Here is a 20,459-nt window from a genome sequence, read left to right on the forward strand (position 1 = left end):
CTTTGGGACTCTCCATAGCAATTGCCTTTTTAAACCAGCTGAGTGCAGATTTACCAGTCATTTTCCAGCAGCCATGCTGCACAGGATGACACTTTACACCCACTGTAAACCCCAGGTGCCAGAGCTTAACTCTGGCTCCCTTGGCAATCCCAAGAGCCTTATTCCATCCAGTGTGCTTCCAAGCCAGAGCCTCAGGCTCTGATGGCTCAGACAGCAAAACCATATTCCTGTTTTAACACAGGCAAAAAATACACACGAATATTCTGTCATAGCTGCCACCAAGAGGATGATCTTTTTTTTTAAGAGAGAACAAATAACTAGAGTCACACAACATCAGTTCATCATGGCCAAGAAAAATGTGAAAGACACTGCAATCACATCACTTTATATGGAGGGTTCTCATCTTTGCATATCAGCATTCTGAGTACTATTCATCTTCAGGAAAGCTGTCTTAGTCATACTGGCACTACCTCCAAAATCAGCAAAGATGTTGTACACAGTGTTTAGCTGCATTTCATTCCAAGTATATGTTGGAGGCATTTTATATTGGCTTGCAGATTTATTTCAAAAGGGATAGACACCCAATCTCCTTGCCAGAAGCAGGTAAGAACAAGTAGGAACAAGAAACTCACTGCCATGCACTGGTTAGTATTAAAATTGCAATGTTTGTCTGGAAAATCTATTTTGGGGAGCACCAAAAGCAAAGACACAATCACAATGAGCTGCAATCGGGAAAATGTGCTAAAACATCTCCTCATTTAGCCCCATACACGATGCTGATTTTGAAATATAAGCATTCATGCAGCTAAAATAAGGTTTCTAATGCTTGTGTGGGAGGACAGATGAATATTCCCTCCATATTAACCCACTTTACCATGGCACATTTCAGTTCTGTGGCTTTTTCGAGAAGAAATAACAAAACACAAAGCACATAACAACTACACAATCTTTCTCTCTCTCCTGCTCCTCTGCAGAGCACTACATTACACTGGCACATTTCAAAAGCATTAGCTAGCAAGTTATTACATCACAAAAATCACATAAAACAAAAGAGGGTACTCGATTGAGGAAAAAATAGATAGGACACTAAATTTGAAATGGGGAAGGAGGCAGGGGGAGAAATCTTCCATAAACTCAAGCACACCTAAATGCACAATAATCCAGTTTTATCAACTTCACTAATCACGGGACATGAAAGACAGCAGTCCTACATCCTCACAGGTGTTACTCCTCCCACAAACCTGTGCAACTTCGAGGGAGAAGCTGCTAATCTGTGACCTTTCTCAGTGCTATTGTTGTGTCCCACAAAATATTCCCTCCAGCACTCACCTGCCCTCCTGCTGGTTGCCTCTGGGCTCAGAGAAGGCCACACCACTCTCTCTAGGGTGGAGCAGGATAGGGCTAGAGCCACTCCATGACTCTGCTCCAAGGTGCAGGATGGAAGCAGAGGAGCCTGTGTCTGACTCATTCAGCAGGAAATAACCAAGGCAGCTGCAGCCATTGTCAGAAGCACTAGAACAATATGCTTTAAAGAACAGAATACCCTCTATTCCTCACTTTTACATAGAAAAATGAAACGCACTTAACATTTATTTTCCTGGATTATTATTATCATTATTATCATTATTATCATTGCTACCTGAAGACTGCTGCTATCTGGAGTTCAGCTTCACCCTTATCTGTCAGCTCAAAGATAGTATCAGCTGCTCTCAGCGATCCTGTGATCCTGAAACTCCATGTTATGGCTTGTTACATACAAGGGAAAAGGATTTTCTAAGTTTTTTTGAACCCCTACGTATTTCTGACACAGAACAAGTATAGAAGTGACAAGAAAGACTTCAAGGGAAGCAGAATTTCCTCTGACAAAGTTCCTGAAAAAAATAAATTTTACTTAACAACATCAGTGTGAATGTACCATAGAAAATCCCCTGCTTAATAAACTGACCAGGAGAGCTATGGAACAACTGACAGCACAGGGGAAGTAAAGAATCACTTGAGACACCTTAGGGGGAAGTCTACAGTGCTTGCTTCCAGGAGGTAGAAAAATGAACACAGTCACTGGAGACTCAGTGCAATAAGCTGCTGGAAACAGAAAAGCAGACCTGTAAGCACGTGGGGAAGTATTTTCTCTCCCCCAGTTTCTCAAAGTTTGCATACGATTTGGGTAGCGTCCCAAATAACGCACAGAAACAGCACTCTGATACCACCCAGGAGATTTAGGAAGCTCTTACTATAGCTGGAATCGGCAAAAGGGGGTAAGGAGAGAAAACAAAATCTAAGTAGCTTCCACAACCTGAGAAGAGGCGAAACAAAGAAGACAAAGAGAAGTCAACTAGCATTTAAACACAGGAAGTGAGACAGATGGACAGAGGGAAGTAAATGAAACTGAAGAAGTTGGAGTTGGAAAGCTAGCAAAACAAATGGAAAGAAAAGATAGCAATACTCTTGGAAAAATGCAGACAAACATCCCAGAAGTAAAGCAGTGTTGTTTGGGATTAAAAGACACCGTAGTTCCGAAATTGCTTTTTGGCTCATCCTTTGTTTGAAAGAATTGGCAAAATTCCTTCCCAAAAGTGAGCCATCAGTTCCATTAATCCTTCAGAACGATGTCTTGATGAGAATCTCTTAGTAACTCAAAAGTTTTACCTAAATTGGCTCTTTGGAAGGAAAAGGAATCTGCAAAGGGGAGACAGGACAAGAGGAGCACTTTTAGTAAAGGTCTGATTGTAGCAAAGCACAGAAACATGTCTCTGATTTAGGAGTTAAGAATGGAACTAAGTAGAACAAGGGATGTGTTAAAAAATATCTTCCTTGGGGCCACGCACAAGTTGAAACAAGACAAGACACACCTCAGATCATTTGCAGGTACACTATTCTACATTTCCTTATACTCCTATCTCAACTCAAGCCAGACTTGACCATTATTTTCACAGGCCATAAAAGCTATACATTTGGATTCTTAGGATGAGACATAAAATTACATGCTGAACTGTATATTAGGCCTAGGGACAAATAATAATTTTCTTATGTTTGATGGTGAGTTTAAGCAATAAGGCCATTGAAATCTGCATTGTGTACGCAAAATGCCACAAAAGTTTAAGTGACCCCAAAACACGACGCACTACTTAGACAAAACCTCTCAGGACTCACTGCCTACAGACGGCGCAATTTAGTCTAAAGGGTTGCACAATCCTCTTCACAACCCCATTCAGTGGTAGGAGGCAATAAAAAAAGTATGTACAACTCAGAAAAACATGCAAGACGCTCATTAGATTGCCCTGCTATACTCTTTGCTTTCAAACAAGGCTACTGAAAAAACCTGTGTCCATTCCTAGCAGTATTGCCATGAATGACCGCAATGCCCACAGAGCTTTTTTCCCCGTGGTGTGCAGAGGATGTGGCTAAAGCCCATCACTGCCAGGGCCTAAGCCAACCTGTGACTGCCCACAGACAGCGTGCTGTGCACAAATGATGCCACAAAGTCGCTGCCGTCCGCTGCACGCTTGGTAAATCCTCTGCTTGAGTGATGTCACTGCTGAGCTGCCTGATAGCCCAGTAAAAGCCATTTTTGGCAACCACTTGAAACGCATTTTAGTAAAGACTTCGACAGAGAGCCTCAAAACGACCAGCAAGTTCCGAGGAGCCGTAGTGGGGAGGACAGCAGTTCTGGAAGGGAGGGGAGGACGCCCGCGCTGCAAACGCGGGTGTCCGCGCAGAAGCTCCGGTCCCCGGCGGTGCAATACCGGGCCGGGAGCGCACGGCCCCGGCAGGACCCGCATCGACCCTGCCCGCACCGAGCCGGGCACCGACCCTGCCCGGCCCTGGCGCCGCCGGCACCCACAGGCGGGGCGGGGGACCCCGCGGCGGCCGCGCACCTGGTGAAGGCGAAGGCCATGAGGCTGAGGATGGTAAAGCTGAGGAGGGTGATGGTGTGCGGCCGATAGAAGAACTCCAGCGTGATATCCTCCACCTGCTGCTCGTTGATCATGCGGAAGTGCAGGCGGTAGTTCACGTCGTCCTTGCTCAGGGTCCGGCTCCCCACGCACGACGCCATCTCGCCCCCTCTCCCCCCTCGTCTCAGCGCAGCTCTGGTTCTCCCGGGGCGGGGCGGGGCGGGGCGGCACGGCCCGATCCAGCCCGGCCGCTCGACCGCGCCGCGTTCGCGGCGGAGGCCGAGCGGGGCAGCGCCGCGGCCGCCGCACCGACGGCAGCGCAGGGCAGGGCAGGGCCGGGCGCAGCACACTCCGCCCCGCCCACGCGGCGAGGGAGGGAGGAACGCAGAGCGGAAGGGGGGGAGGTGAGCCACACTGCCCCTTTTTGAGTGAGCGGTGGGAAGGTCTCTGCCGCCTGTTCCCCCTCCGCGTTTCCTCGCGGATGGTCTCGCCCAGTTGTGCTGGGGGCGGGGCACGCACGTGGGTCGGGCCGCGCGGAGCGGAGCGGGGCAGGTGAGGGGCGGTGGGTCACGGCGGTGGCAGGGCCGGGGGGCCAGATGGGTCCCGGTGGTCCGCATGGTCCCCGCGGTCCCCGCGTTCTCCTGCACACGCACAGGCTGCCAGCGTGGCGAGGCCTGCGACGAGCGTGGCGCGGCCCGGCCTCCCTCTCCCTCCCTCTCCCTGTAGCGGGCGGGTGGCGACGGCTCTGCGCGGAGGGCCCCGTCCCTCGGGCAGGGTGTAGGTCCTGGCTGGGCTTCTCCCGGGCTACCAAGGGAACAGCTGTTGTACAGAGAGGCGGGCAATGACTTTCAGGCTTGGCTCCTCTCCTCAGTTTTGCCTCCTCTGTTCGCCACGCGTTTAAAGCCTTAAAACACGTCCTTGGCTCTTTGTAGTGCGCAATTGCTGTAGCGCCCTGGGGATTCGCGCTCCTGACTCTGCGGCGAGGCAGGGAGCGCCTGTGCCCCTGCTCAGACCTTTTTCTCCGAGCAGGATGCGGTGCTGAGGTGGAAGATGGCTCGGTGGGCTCGGCAGGTCTCCCGATGGGGTTACCTGCTGAGCACGGCCCGTGCTGCCGAGTTTCCTCGGAGGCCGAGGAGCTGCGGGAGCGTCGCCCGGACCTGCCGTGAGTTTGCCCCGCTGGCTCTGCTGCCCCCCGGGAAGGACGGTGTTCTGTGGAGACTGCTGGCATGCAGGTCTGTAGGAAGCTGTCCCCCGCCCGACAGTGCCAGGGATGGATCCTTCTCTTTTCAGGAAAGTAATTTGCCTTCACTGGTAAAATACGAACAAGCAAAAGCAGAAACATTACCTGATCTGAATGCAAAAGAACTGAATGAAGGTAAGAAGTTTTCAGGGATACCGTTTCTCCCGAATCTTCAATCATGCTTTCAGTGTGTTTTGGTTTAACCTCAGCTGGGTTCTCTTTTTTGGCCCGTTTATCTAAAACACTTATCTAGAGTTCCTCTCACTTGGTTTTAGCCCCGTAGTTAACGCTTGTAGTCACTGTAGAGTGCAAACAATAAGTTTGAGATAAAATGTTTTTGGATAGAAATATAGGTCTGGAGCTGCCGTTTGAAGGGTTTTTCTTTTCATAAGTCTACCTTTAGCAGTTGAGCATTTGCCTTTCCCTCACAAATGTGCTGATACAAACGAAAGGGGTTTGTTTTGAGGAGGTTGGGGTGTTTTTTTTGAGCAAGGCAGAGGGAGTCCACGCCGGAAGCAGCTCATGCAACACAGCCCCTTGAATGATCGGGGATGAACAACAGGAGGCAGCAGTGTGAAGCCTGCTTAAGCAATACTCTGATGAGCAATGCTCGTCCAACTGTCTCCTGAGGCGTGGAAATTAAAGGGGATAAATACACTGTTGCCTTTGTGGTGTTTCCCTGAGGAAATTGCCTGAGGGATTTTTTTTCTACTTTTATATCTGAGCAAAGATAAAATAAATGCCCTCCTCTGAAAATAATTCTGTTGTGCTGAGGAAACTTGCTCTGAATTACTAAGCAGACTTGTATTCGGCTTTGAGCCTAGTCAACTTGGATCCTGCAGAGCTTGTTTTTGGAGTGGCTCAGAGCTGCAAGTGAGTGCGTTGCTGGTTCTGAAACAGTGCTGTACCAGAATGACAGAGCAGCCAGCTCCTATGTGTCTGCACCTGTGTACCAGATTTTTATCTGCCAGCAGACTAATTGGGGAGTGTGCATGTGTTAGCATTTTGTCCAGTTGGCAGTCTACATAGTGGAATAAATATAATTGCTAACTTCTTGGGGTTTTGGTAACTTGAGATATGTTTCCTGATAGGAGGTATAAAGACCTTAAGTGGCAAAAAAGGACATGCATTCTTCTGGAATGGACCTTTGTGTATATTGGTTCAGTCCTGAACAAGTTGAAAGAAAATACTTGATCTTCCTATAGATTTCCAGAGAGTTTGTATTACTGTTTAAGATGTAAGTGTTGCTAGAAACATTTTACTGTGCTTACATTTCTGAGGCTGTGAGAAAAAGAAGGCAAGACCTTCAACAGCTGTCAGGCTAGTCTGTGAAACTCTTCCTGGAATGTTAGGATCATCTTACTTACTATGGAATCTCTCGTGGTAGTTCTGGTGTGTCTTTGTTTTCTTGACATGGAAGAGTGTTACTCTAGTCTCTAGGACGCCAGTGTGCAAAGGTACAAGGGACAGAAAATCCCCTTCCTGAAGAGTTTATAATACCGGCTGTTGATCAATAATCAGTCTGATAATTGAGGAGGATGCTTGCAGCCAGCCTGAAAACAGTAAATCTGGCTGCTCTGAGCTCCTGTCAATAGAAGAATAGATCCATTTAGAGAAGTATTTTTTTAAAACACACCGAGCTCTGTGACTTGGAATACTTAAGGGGAAACAAGCATAATAATGTTCTCTTTGAAACCTTAGTGAGAAGGAAATGAAGCTTGATTTCTTTTGCTGTTGGAAGTGGTGGCAGTCAGCAGCCATTCTTTAATAGATAAGACATGATAGCTTGGTTGGCATTGGCTGTGAAATGCAGTTGTTTTAACTTTCAATGTATTTCAGGTATCAGATTTAAAAGAAGCATTAAGTAGTGGGCTTTTCAGGTTATGAAAAATAATCTTTGCAATAGCCTTTTATCTGGATGTGATCAGGCAAGAATGTATTTGTGAAGACATGAAAGAATCTTTTTCAAGAAGATGATGTGATCTGCAGCAATCAAGGCAGTAGACTAGAGGCACGCTGGCTGGGTACTACACTGTGGACACATGCACATGAGTTTATGGGTAGTGACAAGGGGATGGAAAAGACTCAAAAACTGGGAGTAGAGTCTATGTTTTCAAATAATAGATTGACTGTTCATCTCATGCACAGTGTTCCTGCAATTTGAAATGGATTTTAGGAGATCTGTGTAGCACTTGGTGGAAGCAGCTTTGTCTTTCACAAAATGCACTTGGGTTGTGTACATTTGTTTCTTAGATTGGGATGACATCCCACCTTCATCGGCCTTGGAAAAGATTTCTGAGGAAGAAGCTGTACAGATCGTTGCAGAACCACTTCTTCCCCTTCACTCTACCACGCTCCGAGATTATGTTGATCATTCAGAAACCCTTGCAAAGCTTGTCCACCTAGGTACATGTCATTTTGTGTGGTTTGCCTATGTCTGGAGCTTCACAGATTCTGTAAGTTTTGTTTTCCTCTTACTGGCTTCGTCATAAACATGAAAGCAGGAATGGTGACCAATGGCAAAAAGCAGCAAAATGTTATCCAGGGTAAATGGAGAAAGAAGGGGACTGTGTCACTCACTAGGAATGCCATCTTTCTTGAAAACAAAGCTGGCTAGTTTTAGTCCCTTAGTGCTGTGGGTACTAAAAGGAGGCCTCTCCCACAGCTTCTGGAGGTGGGGAAAACTTTGTTTAACTTAATTGGTCTTTTTTCATGTTGGGCTGGTTAAGGATGCTTTTAATTTGTGCAAAATAAATTTCAGCTCTCCGTTCTTGAAAGGAAGGAGAGCAGGTGCTGTGCAGAACCTTAGAAGTGGGGTGCAGTAAACTAGAGGCAAGAGTAAGGAATGAAAAGGAACCTTAACTGCTCATCAAAAAGCACTTGGACTGCAGGTATAGCTGAGTTCAAGGTTGCTGGCCACCTCCTTGTTGCTCAAATATGCAAGGAACACTAGAAGGAGATTCGAGAAATAAATGTTTGAGAGGGGGAGAATTTGGTCCCTTGTAGTAACAAATTGCTATGTGTGAGTCAGTATTCAAAGGCACTTCACTGCAAAATTGTCCTCTTGTATAATGGAGTTGGGAATTTCTTGCACACGTACTTCTGTGCAACAAGAGCATATGGCGTGTGCAGGATTCACTGCAAATGTCTTCCTTCAAAAAAATAAACTCAGCAAAAATATCTAAAATGACAGCTTGTTTTGTCTGGAATCTTTCCACAATATACAAGGTGTTAGACCTTGCTATGTTGAACAATTGTGTTGCCAAATCAGTGCAAAAAAAAGGAGTAGTCCTATAAATTCCAATATGCCTTTGTGAAACATTTATAGGAAGTAGGGTTTGACTTTATTTAAAACAATTTCTAATTTTGTTTGTTGTAGGAGTTGACCTATCCCAAGTGGAAAAGCGACAAAAGGCAGGTCAGCTCTTACTGACCTTGGACTTTGAAAAAGATGTAAGAAAAATACTTCTGTTTCTTAAGGATGTCGGTGTAGAAGACAATCAACTGGGACCATTCCTGACAAAAAATCCATACATCCTTGGTGAAGATCTGGAAGCTTTAGAAACCAGGTAACACTTTCAAATAGCAGCAGGATGTTAAGCTGTTTTCCCAGCTGGCTTAACCTTGTCTGAATGATCCTGTGTTGCCTGTTCCTTCCTTTCTTGCTCAATCCCTGGCTTTGTGTTCTTGTGCCTTCCCATCTGGTGGCACTAACATGATACCCTAAGTCGAGTCAACACCTTGATCTGCCTGAAAACTGACCATTAACAAATTTTACTGCCACAGGGGAAGCACCTTGCAATCCTAGGCCACTTGCTTTACCTGTGTCAGCTTAGATTCCAAAATGTTAGTCCCTGAGGCTTTTGTAGAACAGTATTAACCTCTTCAGTCATGATTTGAAACTGCTCTTCTGGATGCTACATCTATCATGTGAATTCTGCAGTAAAGGAAGCAGACCACATCTCTTCTGTGTTGACATCTAATAGCAGCACAAGGTTTTGGTGACACCTTTTTTTTTTCCTGTTGTTCAGCTCAGACTAAACAAAAGACTACAATGAACTCATTTGTGTGTGTGCTTTCATTCACACATGTATGGCTCTACACTGTTCCTCAGTCCCTAAAGTGGACTTTTATTCTTAACATTACTGCAAATTCAGCAGTTAATTTCAGAGAAACTCATGTGTGTGAATGACGATGCATTTTTTAATGAACTCAAAACGAAAATTTGACTGCTTGGCTGTTGCATGTAGTAGCTTCCAAAAGAGAAATCTGAAAGTACAGATATTTGGAAACAGGCACATGAATAGACTTTTTTCTTTTCTGTTCTTCCAATCTCCTATTCAGTAAGTGGTCTTTCAGAAACAATATCCAAAAAGAACCTGTGTCATTTTTCAGCAGTAGTTTTGAGTCTAGATATCAGAATTGCTTATACTCTTCTGAAAAGAGTAATTTTTTTTTCTCTGATAAACAACCTAACCCTTCTGTGAAGTCAGATTTGCTTTTCAGTGACAGTCCTGTGGCACTGCCTGGTTAGTGAACACAGCAATCCAGTTGCTCCTTAATTTTCTGCAGTATGATTCTTCATTAAATTTGACACTGATGAATGCTTTTCCTGCAAGCTTTAAAACAAGTGTGCTGTGAAGGCTAAGTGAGTACGTCTCAAATAGTTGTCTTTTGAAAGCTGAGTATCACCTTTGCATAAACAGTTCGGTGCAGATGGACATGGTATTGGTTACATCACTCTGGAATGTTTTATTGCTATGGATTCCACGTTGCCAGGAAACAAAACACAAATTTCAATATATTTGGCATTTGACTTCAGATAAACACCGTAAAAGTCAAAACATTCCATAATTCATAGCAGTTTTGACAGTTGCAAATCAGTGTCTGTACTGCAGCTGCACCAGATGCTTTGCTTTATGCTATTGTTAATGATGACTTAAAACTGTTAACATGCTACACAGAACTGCTGACCCTGGTGGTAGAATGATGACTAACCTTGGTGCCAACACTCACAGATGTATCTCAGACTTTGGCCAAATTGGATGATTGTGTTTCTTTAATATACCAGTTTCTACAGTCAGGTTATTACAATCTTGCCATCACTCTTTTAAGTTTCTTGCCTTTCCAGAATAGGAAGAAATGCTTCAGGAGTGAATCTTAATGACTTGTTAACAGAAAACAAGTAGAGTCCGAACAGCCAGAAGATTTTATTTCTAGTCTTCTCATTTAGCTATTTCTGCGATGATTGGCAGCTGTGTCCTTGAAAAAAATGAATGGAAGAAGTATAGCTGCAGCATTCAAAACACAGTGGGATAATTTTTGAAGGGCCAGGTGCTTGTTGCATTCTGATTTTCTCCCCCTCCTAACCTTTCCTTGTCTTTGAGGCTCCTGTAGCCAGTTCTGTTGCCATTGTCTGGAGCCTGGGCTGCTGCCTTCTTTGTCGGGGTGCCTGCTCAGTTAGGCATTGGTCCTTTAGAGCTCATACTTTTATCTGGTTGCTTTTGGCTTGTGATTACTTCATTTTTTAGGGTTTCTGGAAAGAGGGAGGTTGTAGTGACTGGAAGGTAATTTTGTTTTCTCTCCACAAGACATGGTTTAACAAAGAGCCCATTTTTTGATGAATATCTGTTTCTGCAGAATATTCTGCAATCCATTTAGTATCTTAACTGCTTCCAGATAAAAGCAATTCTTTTTTGCTGTAAGTTCATCTGACAGCAAATACTTCTGTATACTCTCATCTATAACCAAAAGAAATCTCTCCAAACTGCTTTAATTGTTTTGTAGATGGATTAATTGTGTCTCTCTTCATTTTGTGTGCTTTATTTTCCTCCTTTATTCCTTTTTCTGGTAATCATCTATAGTAATCATCTACTGCAAGTAGTACTTGAAATAGAATTTCACTTTCACTGAATTTAAAAATGTTTGGAAAACAGACTGAGTTGTAAAGAAACAAAGAAAGGTCTGTTAAGCATGAAAACTTTAGTCAGCTCCTTTTCCTTTCTGATGACCAGTATTTGTTACTAAATTGTTGTAGCATTGACTAAAAGTTGGGACCTATTGCAACAAATGAACCTTCAGCTGATTTAGAGATGTCTGTTTGGACAGTATCTCCACACACAGCATTGTTGTATGGTATTCCTACTCCAGTGCTATTAGCAAAACAGGGATGTATGAGGTATAGTACAATGTTCTGTCAGCAGTAGAAATGGAATTCATTAAAATAGCAAAAGGCTGTATATATCTTCTTGTCCATACCCTATGATGATCTATTAATGTGTTTGCAATCTAGGAGACAGCGTGGTAGTTAAATGTAGGTTAACATAGTTATCTGCTTAAGTACAGCTGGAAGGAATTAAAATCTGTCTTCAGTATTGACATTCTGCTCTGAGGTTTATTTTACTTCTAATTAATAGGAAGGGAGGGTATTTTGCTTTTACGATAACTGCAGATTTCACCCTAATTATTTTTGGCAGGGTTACATGTTAATGCTTGAACATCTGTCTGTTTATAAGATATCACTGAGGAATTTAAGCGAGTACTGAATAAATGGAGGCAATAAAATTTTCATCACTGGATTTTATTTTGTTTTTGTTCTCTTTCTAGAGTGGCTTACCTAAAATCAAAAAAATTTGTTAAGTCAGAAATTGCTCAGATGGTCTCAAGAGCTCCATATTTGCTGTTGTTTTCAGTGGAAAGACTGGATAACAGACTGGGTTTCTTCAAAAATGAACTTGGTCTCAGTGTAAAGAAGGTAAAGACTGAAGTCTTTAAATATGTCCATAGTAAGAACTGTAAGGCCTTGCAATATGAATACTTCAAGTGTTTGGAGATAATCCACAAACTAGTGAGATTACCATTATAACACAGAGGGTTACAGGAGGATAAGATAGTTTTAACTGTCTGTGGAAGAGATGTGAACACCTCATTTTCAGAGGTCCTGAAGTACAGTTTTTGAAGATGACCTGCTACAGATTTTTGTCAAACAAGCATGTTTATATCCAGTTTAATTATTTGAGGTGGGTTAGAGGACGGAATTCACTACTGAAACAGCAAGCAGCTTTTACAAGTTCTGGAAAATTAAATGCTTCTTTTCATCTCTTCAAGATACTGTAACATACTTAAGTCATCATTGAAAAATACTCGAATCATTAGAATGTATTAAACTAAATGCCAAATCATATGCTCAGCTCACCACGAGTAACCTCTGGGCTTGCTCATGAGTGCATACCACACTTCATGCTTAGCAGGTATTCAGCACCCTGCTTTGGGGGCTTCAGGCGAGGCAGTAGTTGGATTTGCCTGGCATAAGTAGGCAGTGTTAGGTGTTTCCTGCAGTAGGGGAGGATTGCAATGACTGTCAAATGCCAAGTGGAATCATGGTTGCTCTACTGGCTTCTCTCAGCTGAACAATCATAGCTGCCACAGTGCCTATTGCTGGTCTTTCTGTGCTTGAGGTATGAGACCTCCCTTGAAAAGGGTTTAGTCACTGCCTTGTACTTAGGGTGGATTACAAGTAATCACATGGTTTAGGTTTAGGGGACGTGGAGTAATTTCTTGTATTACCATTGTACTATAGTCTAACCAGATCCTGAAGTAGATAAACTCCATTGTAGCTGAAAAATCCTTCTGTAGCCTCTTGCGGTAGCGTGTTGTTTACTTTTTTAAAAAGATGGGAAGAAACAACTTGATCACTGAGAGAGGTTGGGCACTTGAGCATGCTTTCTATTTTTGATGTGCGCTTTTACTCTCTGCTTTACAATACTTATATTATTTTTGTTTTCCAAAAGAGCATACTTGAGTAACTTTTTGCATCGTAATATACTGCCGCTTCAGGCAAACTCAGCTTAGCTGTAAAATAGAATTACACCCCTCTTTTGGCTGAAAAAAAAAAAGTTTGCATGAGATCTTTCTTTCACAGATAAATCACAAACAAGCTTTCAGTAATACTCTTTTTGTGTTTTCCCTATTTGTAGACAAAGGACCTGGTAATTCGTCTTCCACGGCTACTGACTGGCAAATTAGAGACTGTAAAAGAAAATCTGCAGGTGAGTTTATGAATAGATTTCAAAAGTCTATTGTGTATCCATATAGTTTTTGTCTGAAGATAAAATTCCTGGAGGAGAATCATGCACAGAAAGAATTTAATGAAATAATGTTTAGTGGAGATATAAAATAACTGAGGGTTTTGTTAAAAAAATTATTTTCTTTATAGTTTGTAAGCTTACAGGATACATGGAGCAGTATCTTACTGTCTTCTACTCTGATGCCGTGTCTTCCTGACAAAAGTTCTATCTGATGACACAAATTGTTACCCGTTTTTTTATGAGTAGAAAAATACTCCCTCTTCCCTCCCCCCCCCCCTTAATTATTATGGGTTTTTGCTAACTTGGGCTCTCCATGAGTATTTAGGAGCAAGAAATGTGCAGTTGATTATTTTCTTCTTGGCAGGTAGCTAGTCTGCCAAACTCTGCATTTGACACCTATTGTTTGATAGCAGATGGTCGTTATTAACAACTGTTGGGTAAATAACTTCAAACCCACAGGGACTCCTTTCCCTTTTGAAATTGTAACACTATGTGTTGGTTTAATTAGTGTGCTGTAAAGCCATTGAGGCCAAACAGCATGATGTAGTGTAACAATTTGTGAAATTCCATTATCCTATAATGCATAACTATGAATTTAAAATGCATAATTTTCAGACAGACTCGTTACTCTGAAACTACTGAACACTAGAAATCTTGCCATTTGAAATGTGTGTGTGGTAAGGGAGGAGACTGGAAAGTAGCAGATTGTTCTAATTAATAGTGGTTTCTTTTTAATGAGCATGGTTTTCACAGGCTAGGATTCAGTATATTATAATCAATGTGTTTATCTACCAAAAATATATAGTGTAGCACCCTTATTTTTAACGTGTGTGTGAAAGAGAGGGAGAGAGAATAAGCATTTTTAGGACCTTACAATTGAAATCTCTAGTAATTAGAAGCTCCAGCCTTTCAGGAGGTTGAATGTTTCAGGTTCAGAATCTGAGTTCAGACCTGTATGCCCTAAACTGGTGGTAGGAGGGCAGTACTTGGACAGTGAAACTATGTACCAGCAGTTCAGAAGTGATGAGTCATTTCCCTCATTCTGAATGGCCTGTTATTTAGAAACAACTACAGTAGCTGATACTGGTTGTCAAATGATACCAGCCATGGACTAAATGAGCTGAAGGATTATTATTTTTTCCATCCACTGAAGGTTTCATCAAGCACAATTAGAGATTAACTGAGAGGGTAAAACATCAAAGCTTGCATTACCACTGCCTATTGTGGGAGTAATACAGAAAATGTTGAATATTGCTGAGGCTTACACAGTAAGGATATTAGCATATGTGGCCTAGAGAGTTACTGAATATTAAATATGCTTGCTGTCAAACTGAGAGTGCAGTCAGAGGAACTTACACTTGAGCTCACTGGTCATGTCAAGAGAGAGCTGTTCAATTTCAAGGAGTCAAAGATAAAAACTGGAGACTTTTCTCACCATTACCCCTACAGTGTGCTCAGCTTTACATCTGCAGTGATTTAACACTGGGTCTTACTCTGGTTGTGTATCTTAACGCAGTAATTACCACTGCCAACTCAGATCTATGGGAGATACCACTTAAGTGCCAACACTTTTTCATGCTTGAATGCTGACTTAGTTGACTGATATTTTGTGTGATGCACAAATATTTATAAAGCATATAAGGAAAAAACAGGATTTGTAAGACCTGATTATAGTCACCTCTAGAAACAATTCCCTGTGAGGATCTGTAAGTCCTAAGGTAGCTTCAAAACCCAGATTCTAAGCCCTTCCCTTTGTATTTGCCAGGCAGTTCTGGAAAAGAACTGCAGTCTTGGCACATCAAACTGGACAAACAAAAAGCACCACGTTTTTGCCAACTGAAGAAGTACCTGAGTTGGATCTGAAAGTCTTGATTATTTTGACTGACAAGCACACTCACTTCATGACTGAAAACAAGCTGCTTGTAAATGTCACTGGAGAATAGAAGAAATGACTGAGTTACCAGACACTCCTGTATGTTGAATCCCTTTCTCAACAACTCAATGAACTGCTTGCCATTCTGCATTTTGGGAGGAGTGCTCATGATTTTATTGAAAAAATGTGTTTTGTTTTCCTTTTGGGAAATAATAATTGAAGTCAAGGCAGTCTCTGAAAAGGACATCTTACTTTAGACATTAATGAACTGTAAAATAAATTGATAACACTGCATATTCTACACATCTCTTCCAGGTTCAGCAGTCTTCAGTTGAAGACTACAGGACTGAAATTATAATCCTTATTATAAAAATATAACTTGGATACATTAGCAAAAGAAATAATGTTTGATTGCTGTGTCTTAGAGAGCTCAGCAGCCTCACAACAAGAAACTCAGTGTTTTGTCAGCTTGATATTGAAACTAATAAAAGACTCAGGGGAGAATTTTTATGCTTGTGACTGCCACGGATACACAGACATGGGGTTTTGTTCATATTTCAGATAAGCTGAAAAATAGATAGCATTCACAGAAGTCATCTTTACTTTGGGGATACTCTATAAACAAATTACACTTTAATCCACAATGATAACTTGCATTGTCTGAATTGAGAACAACTGGAGTGGCGAATATTATTGTGGTTTGCATTCTTGTTGCTGTGTGACAGAGTAGAAGAATTTGCATAAGTTTATTTCAGTGGTACATTAATATAAGTCAAGTTTGCCGTGGCTGACTTGTGAAAGTAAAATTGTGCTCTTTTTCAGGTTTGTCAGGTTGAACTTGGTTTTCAACGTAATGAAATTCAACAGATAGCATATAAAACCCCCAAGATTTTAACTGCAAGTAAGAAGAGACTCAAACAGACATTTGACTACTTACACAACATAATGGGCATTCCCCACCACATGCTTACTCGCTTTCCTCAGGTGAGCTGTTTTATCAGGGAATGAATTATGGGTGCTCTTGTTACAGCCTCTTCACTAATATGGTGCCGAAGGTGGAGTCTCACCTTACGCAGTGAATTCACATCTTGCTTGTGGCTTTTACTGGGATAACTTCTACTGGCAATTCAGAAACCATTGAGGATTCCAGTGTGGAAGTATTGTTTTTTTTCTCCTGGCACATGTCACATCACTACTCCCAGTCTTGTGAATTTTTAGGTTTTCAGCAGAGGTAGTCATGCTCATCTTCTCTGGATTCATGCAAGAGAGATTACCGCCTACTTAGGGATTTGCTTGTCCTGAAATCTTACCTAAGAGGCAAAAAGGATCTGTTAATTAGATAACATGTATATATATAAACATTTCTTTCAGATTTGTCTACTTAAAAATTAAATTTTGGAGATTTTAGGATCTGAAAACAGAGTGTAAAGGTAAGAGTTCTGTCCATTAGGCAATCAGATTCTCATTGGTCTTCCTATTGCTGTGGCAATTGCTAAAATATCACAGGATTGAAAATAGATGTTTCCTGATTACCATTTTGGGTTTTGTTTTTATTATCTACTCATTATTGTTATTTCCTCTCAAATTAAATGTTGAAAGCATTAATCAGTTCATTCAGTGTTGACACGCAGTTGCACTAGCTTCTTAAAAGGTAAAAATGAAAGTGCAAATTACAACTTCTGAACTAATGGTCTTATGAAAGTAGGTCTAGTAGAGAATCTAACTGGCTAAAAAGCCAAAGTTATTCAGCGAAATAAAACTACTCCCCAGGCTTTTGGTTGATTATCATGTTATTTAATATATCTTTACTTAACAAGGATGCTTGCTTTAACTCTAGTCCCTGTCACTTTTGCCTTCCTTGATCTGTAAGGTCTTTCTCACTTCCTTCTCAGTTGTCTTATTGTTGGCTTTGTGGTGGTTCATCTCATTATTTTCTTGCCTTTGTTTGGAAGGCTAAGTGGAGACTTCCCACTATTCCTTGTTCTTGGCACAGTCAACTGCCTCTCTTCCCTGTTCTTCCCTTTCACCCTCAAAAACTATGAGTTCCAGGATATGGTTAGTGCAAGTCAGTCTCTTTATGATCTAGCCTTTAATTTGTGCATTCACAAATGCATATTTGTCTCCATATGTACCTACTGCTATCCCAAATGACAGTAATGCTGAATATAAGAGATATATGGGATTTTTTTTTGTCAAATCCTCTCTGATGTTACAGCTGCTCTTGTAACCATTCTTTCTGTCAGCTACCTCCAGAAATGGTGGTGAAGTTTTTTTCTGTCTTCTGACTCCCTCTTAAAATTCAAGGAAGGCAGAGGAAGAACAGTAGTTTTGTTTCTCTCCTTGTTCATATGAGTTTGCATCCTCATGAAATTCTTCTTTCATCAGGGTAGTTTCTCTTTTTCAGTAAAATCTCTGCTTGCTGTAACATTCACATTTTCACCATTATCTTCCCTATAGCAGCTCCTCTCTCTTCAGCTGTACTGCTTAGAAAAGCAGAGTTAGATCTCTGCTTTCAAGACTTAACTGTGCATCTCATCTTCCCCCCTTCCCTCTCGTTTTTAGATGTTCTGCTGCTTTCTTTCATGTTTCCCTTGCCATTGTTCTCACCTTTGTCTAGGTTGTTATTGTGGTAGGTATCTTCAAAGGTAGGCACTGCTGTGCTGTGCAGAAGACAAGTGGTTGTTTTGAACCACCGCACTGTGCCTTTTGGCCATGTTACAACAGGAGTCGCAGCCACTCACCTTTTCCCTAGCCACTGTGCCATTTGTTCCTTTGTGTTACGCCATCTGGTCACCTGTTCATTTCTTCCTTGTTACAATGCTCATCTGAATCTTCTTCTCATAGTACAGGGAAAACACTCCCTGTTTCTGAATTATTTCCTCTCCACTTTCTTGGCTGTGATTACACCAAAGTAATACAGTTGTTACATATAAACAACAAACCTAATGGGGTTGAGAGTTGTATAACTCTGATTTTCCTGGTGTGTGTGTATGTCAGCATATACTAGTTAAGCATTTAGAGTTTAGATAATTTGTATATAAATGTAACCTACCTGGTGTTTGACATAAATCAGAAGAAAATATGCAAATTATTTGTTTTCTTCCTAGATCTTCAGTTTGTCTAGAAAAAAGCTCTTACTTCAGATGGCTCAGAGTCTGAAATTTACACAACCTGAAAAATTCTTCCCTTTTTTTTCTTTCTTAGGTTTTCAACTCAAAGCTATTACGAATCAGAGAGAGGCACATGTTCCTTGCATTCTTGGGAAGAGCCCAGTATGATCCAGAACAACCCAGCTACATCTCTCTGGACCAGCTGGTATCCTTGCCCGATGAGGTGTTTTGTACAGAGATTGCTAAAGCTTCTATACAGGACTTTGAGAATTTCTTAAAAACACTTTAAGTAGTAACACATGTAAAAAATAATAAAGTTATGAAATAAACATACCTATAAAATCACTCCCCTTTCAAGTCTCTAAACTTTTTAATTACTGATTTAAGATGTCATTACTTAGAAAACATTTACAGGATATAAAGGCTCACAGTAATAGTTATAGTAACTTAAAAATAGAGTGAATATGTTGATTGCTACCAATGCAATCCTTGTAATTAATTGTTAATTCAAAGTGAATGATGCAGCACATTAACAGAAAATAAAGTGGATTTCTTTTTTTTTTTCTTTCCATAATGGGAGATGGACTAACTGGCTAGTGACCTATTCCCTGTCTTGCCCTCTGTCATCTTCTCCTTTCACCCTCTTTCCCAAAAGTTAAAATAGCAAGCTAATGCAGTAGTGAAACAGTGTATTGTTTACCTGCATAAGCTAATAATGTTGTTTTCCTTGTACAGTAGAAAGTACACCATTACACATGTGAAACTCATACAAAACATTTTTCAGTAGGTTACCAAGGTGTTCCCTTGTGAAACTGGCTGCTGAAATTAATATCCTAAAAGCTGTGCAGTGAAACCTGGTTTAAAATGTGAAAAAAAAATCAGCAAACTCAATCTGAACAAGTTACAGAAAGAAAACTTAGTGTCCCTGAAATCTAGAAGGAGCTTATGGTAGGTTACTTTTCTCTTCCCCTTGTTGATTCCCCCCACAATGAGATTTGTGTGGGTTTATAGGAAAAGAGCCTGACAGAGTTGCTTGTAAAAGCTGAATTAAATGCCAAGAGCTGGGAATCACAGGAGTATTAAAAATACTTAATCTTGTCAGTAAACAAATTGTGTTAATACGGAATTATCAAATGCTTCACAGTGTAGTTGGGGGAAAAAAAAGAAACTGCGTAAACCCACATGCAAAACTGTCTGATAGTTTATTGTTTAGAAGTTTCCATTCTTGCATTAAAAAGAGGAAACTGAAATCCAAATGTTTTAATTTGGATTTAAGCTTATTTAATAAAAAGCCTTGATGTTTTAAAAGCTCAGTGTTGGAGCTTAAAATACCAATTTGTATGCAGACAGCAGAATAAAATTCAAAAGGTTCAATTCCACTCATAGGTGGGGAAATAAAGTAGGGTTAAAGAGATATTTAAAGAATGAGAATAGTAGTGATCTCTAGATTATGACTTTAGATAAATTTTTACTTATCTAAAATAAGAAAAAGGAGCACTTGAAACATTAAAAAGCCACATTCGTTGTCTTCAATATATATCTGAGATGCTCTTTTGTCTTCTCATATTTGCTACGCTGTTGGCATGGGATGATCACTTGAAATCCTCTATTCAATAGACTATTATTGATGGAGGTGCATAACAAATTTCATCTAACATGGTGGCTGAAATGTGATGGCTGAACACTTTCCCCCATTCCCTCCTCTTAAAGAGAAATACCCAAGTCTAACTCGATTTCTGACTGTATTAAATGCTAATATCAAACTGTAATCTTCAGTCTTGTAAAAAATAGTGTTTATAGTAAGAATATTAATAAGCAAGTATGTGGGTTCATAATGTTGGCTCTTGCAGAGTTCCTCCACTGTCCTTAGCACTACCTATTACCATGTGAAAAACCATTGTAATAGAAATTATATTACAGAATGCCTGCATTTTGAATATCTCAAACTTTGACCTTTAAATTCCTTTAATATTTTTAAACGTAAAAACGACTACTGCCAGAGCTAAGCCAGTTTCTTTGAAATGTTAAATGCATCTGCTTCTGCCAAAATAGCTTCCCGGGAAGCTATTTTGAAGGAAAAAAGATTTTATGAGAGTGCTAAAAGGGAAGGGGAGAGAGGATGAAAGAACTTTGTGGGGATCATGCAGAAATCTTCGTGGCTGTAGAACAAAAAAAATCTTCAGAAGGAATGTTTGTTCTGAAACCAGCAGACTTGTCCCAGGCTGCTGTTGGCACGGGCGGGCAGCCCTGGCTGGG

At 41.2% G+C, this 20,459-nt stretch overlaps 2 protein-coding genes across 4 annotated transcripts in view; one reads left to right on the forward strand and one right to left on the reverse strand.

Annotated features, from left to right (window-relative positions):
* The window catches only part of PTDSS1 (phosphatidylserine synthase 1), a 29,540-nt gene extending 25,306 nt beyond the window's left edge, over positions 1–4,234 (reverse strand). For all 3 annotated transcript variants that reach the window (XM_071554116.1, XM_071554115.1, XM_071554114.1), the window contains exon 1: positions 3,876–4,234. In XM_071554116.1, coding sequence (XP_071410217.1) covers positions 3,876–4,054 — 179 coding nt within the window. In that variant the 5' untranslated portion in view covers positions 4,055–4,234. The remainder of the gene's footprint in view (positions 1–3,875) is intronic.
* A 101-nt stretch (positions 4,235–4,335) lies between these two features.
* On the forward strand, positions 4,336–18,548 carry MTERF3 (mitochondrial transcription termination factor 3). The gene is made up of 8 exons (XM_071554117.1): positions 4,336–4,445; positions 4,923–5,268; positions 7,387–7,539; positions 8,513–8,702; positions 11,740–11,887; positions 13,110–13,181; positions 15,916–16,077; positions 18,298–18,548. The coding sequence occupies exons 2-8, from the start codon at positions 4,944–4,946 to the stop codon at positions 18,490–18,492; spliced, it is 1,245 nt and encodes a 414-aa protein (XP_071410218.1). The 5' UTR covers positions 4,336–4,445; positions 4,923–4,943; the 3' UTR covers positions 18,493–18,548.
* Positions 18,549–20,459: the final 1,911 nt, after the last annotated feature.

The sequence above is a fragment of the Pithys albifrons genome, chromosome 4 (assembly GCF_047495875.1).
Source record: "Pithys albifrons albifrons isolate INPA30051 chromosome 4, PitAlb_v1, whole genome shotgun sequence".
NCBI classification, from domain to species: Eukaryota; Metazoa; Chordata; class Aves; order Passeriformes; family Thamnophilidae; genus Pithys; species Pithys albifrons.

Bases quoted from the DNA above. Each gene is read 5' to 3' on its own strand.
- MTERF3 (XM_071554117.1), top strand. From the start codon at position 4,944: ATGGCTCGGTGGGCTCGGCAGGTCTCCCGATGGGGTTACCTGCTGAGC. The intron at 5,269-7,386 runs GTAAGAAGTTTT...TTTGTTTCTTAG, and splicing joins TGCAAAAGAACTGAATGAAG to ATTGGGATGACATCCCACCT. The intron at 13,182-15,915 runs GTGAGTTTATGA...GCTCTTTTTCAG, and splicing joins CTGTAAAAGAAAATCTGCAG to GTTTGTCAGGTTGAACTTGG.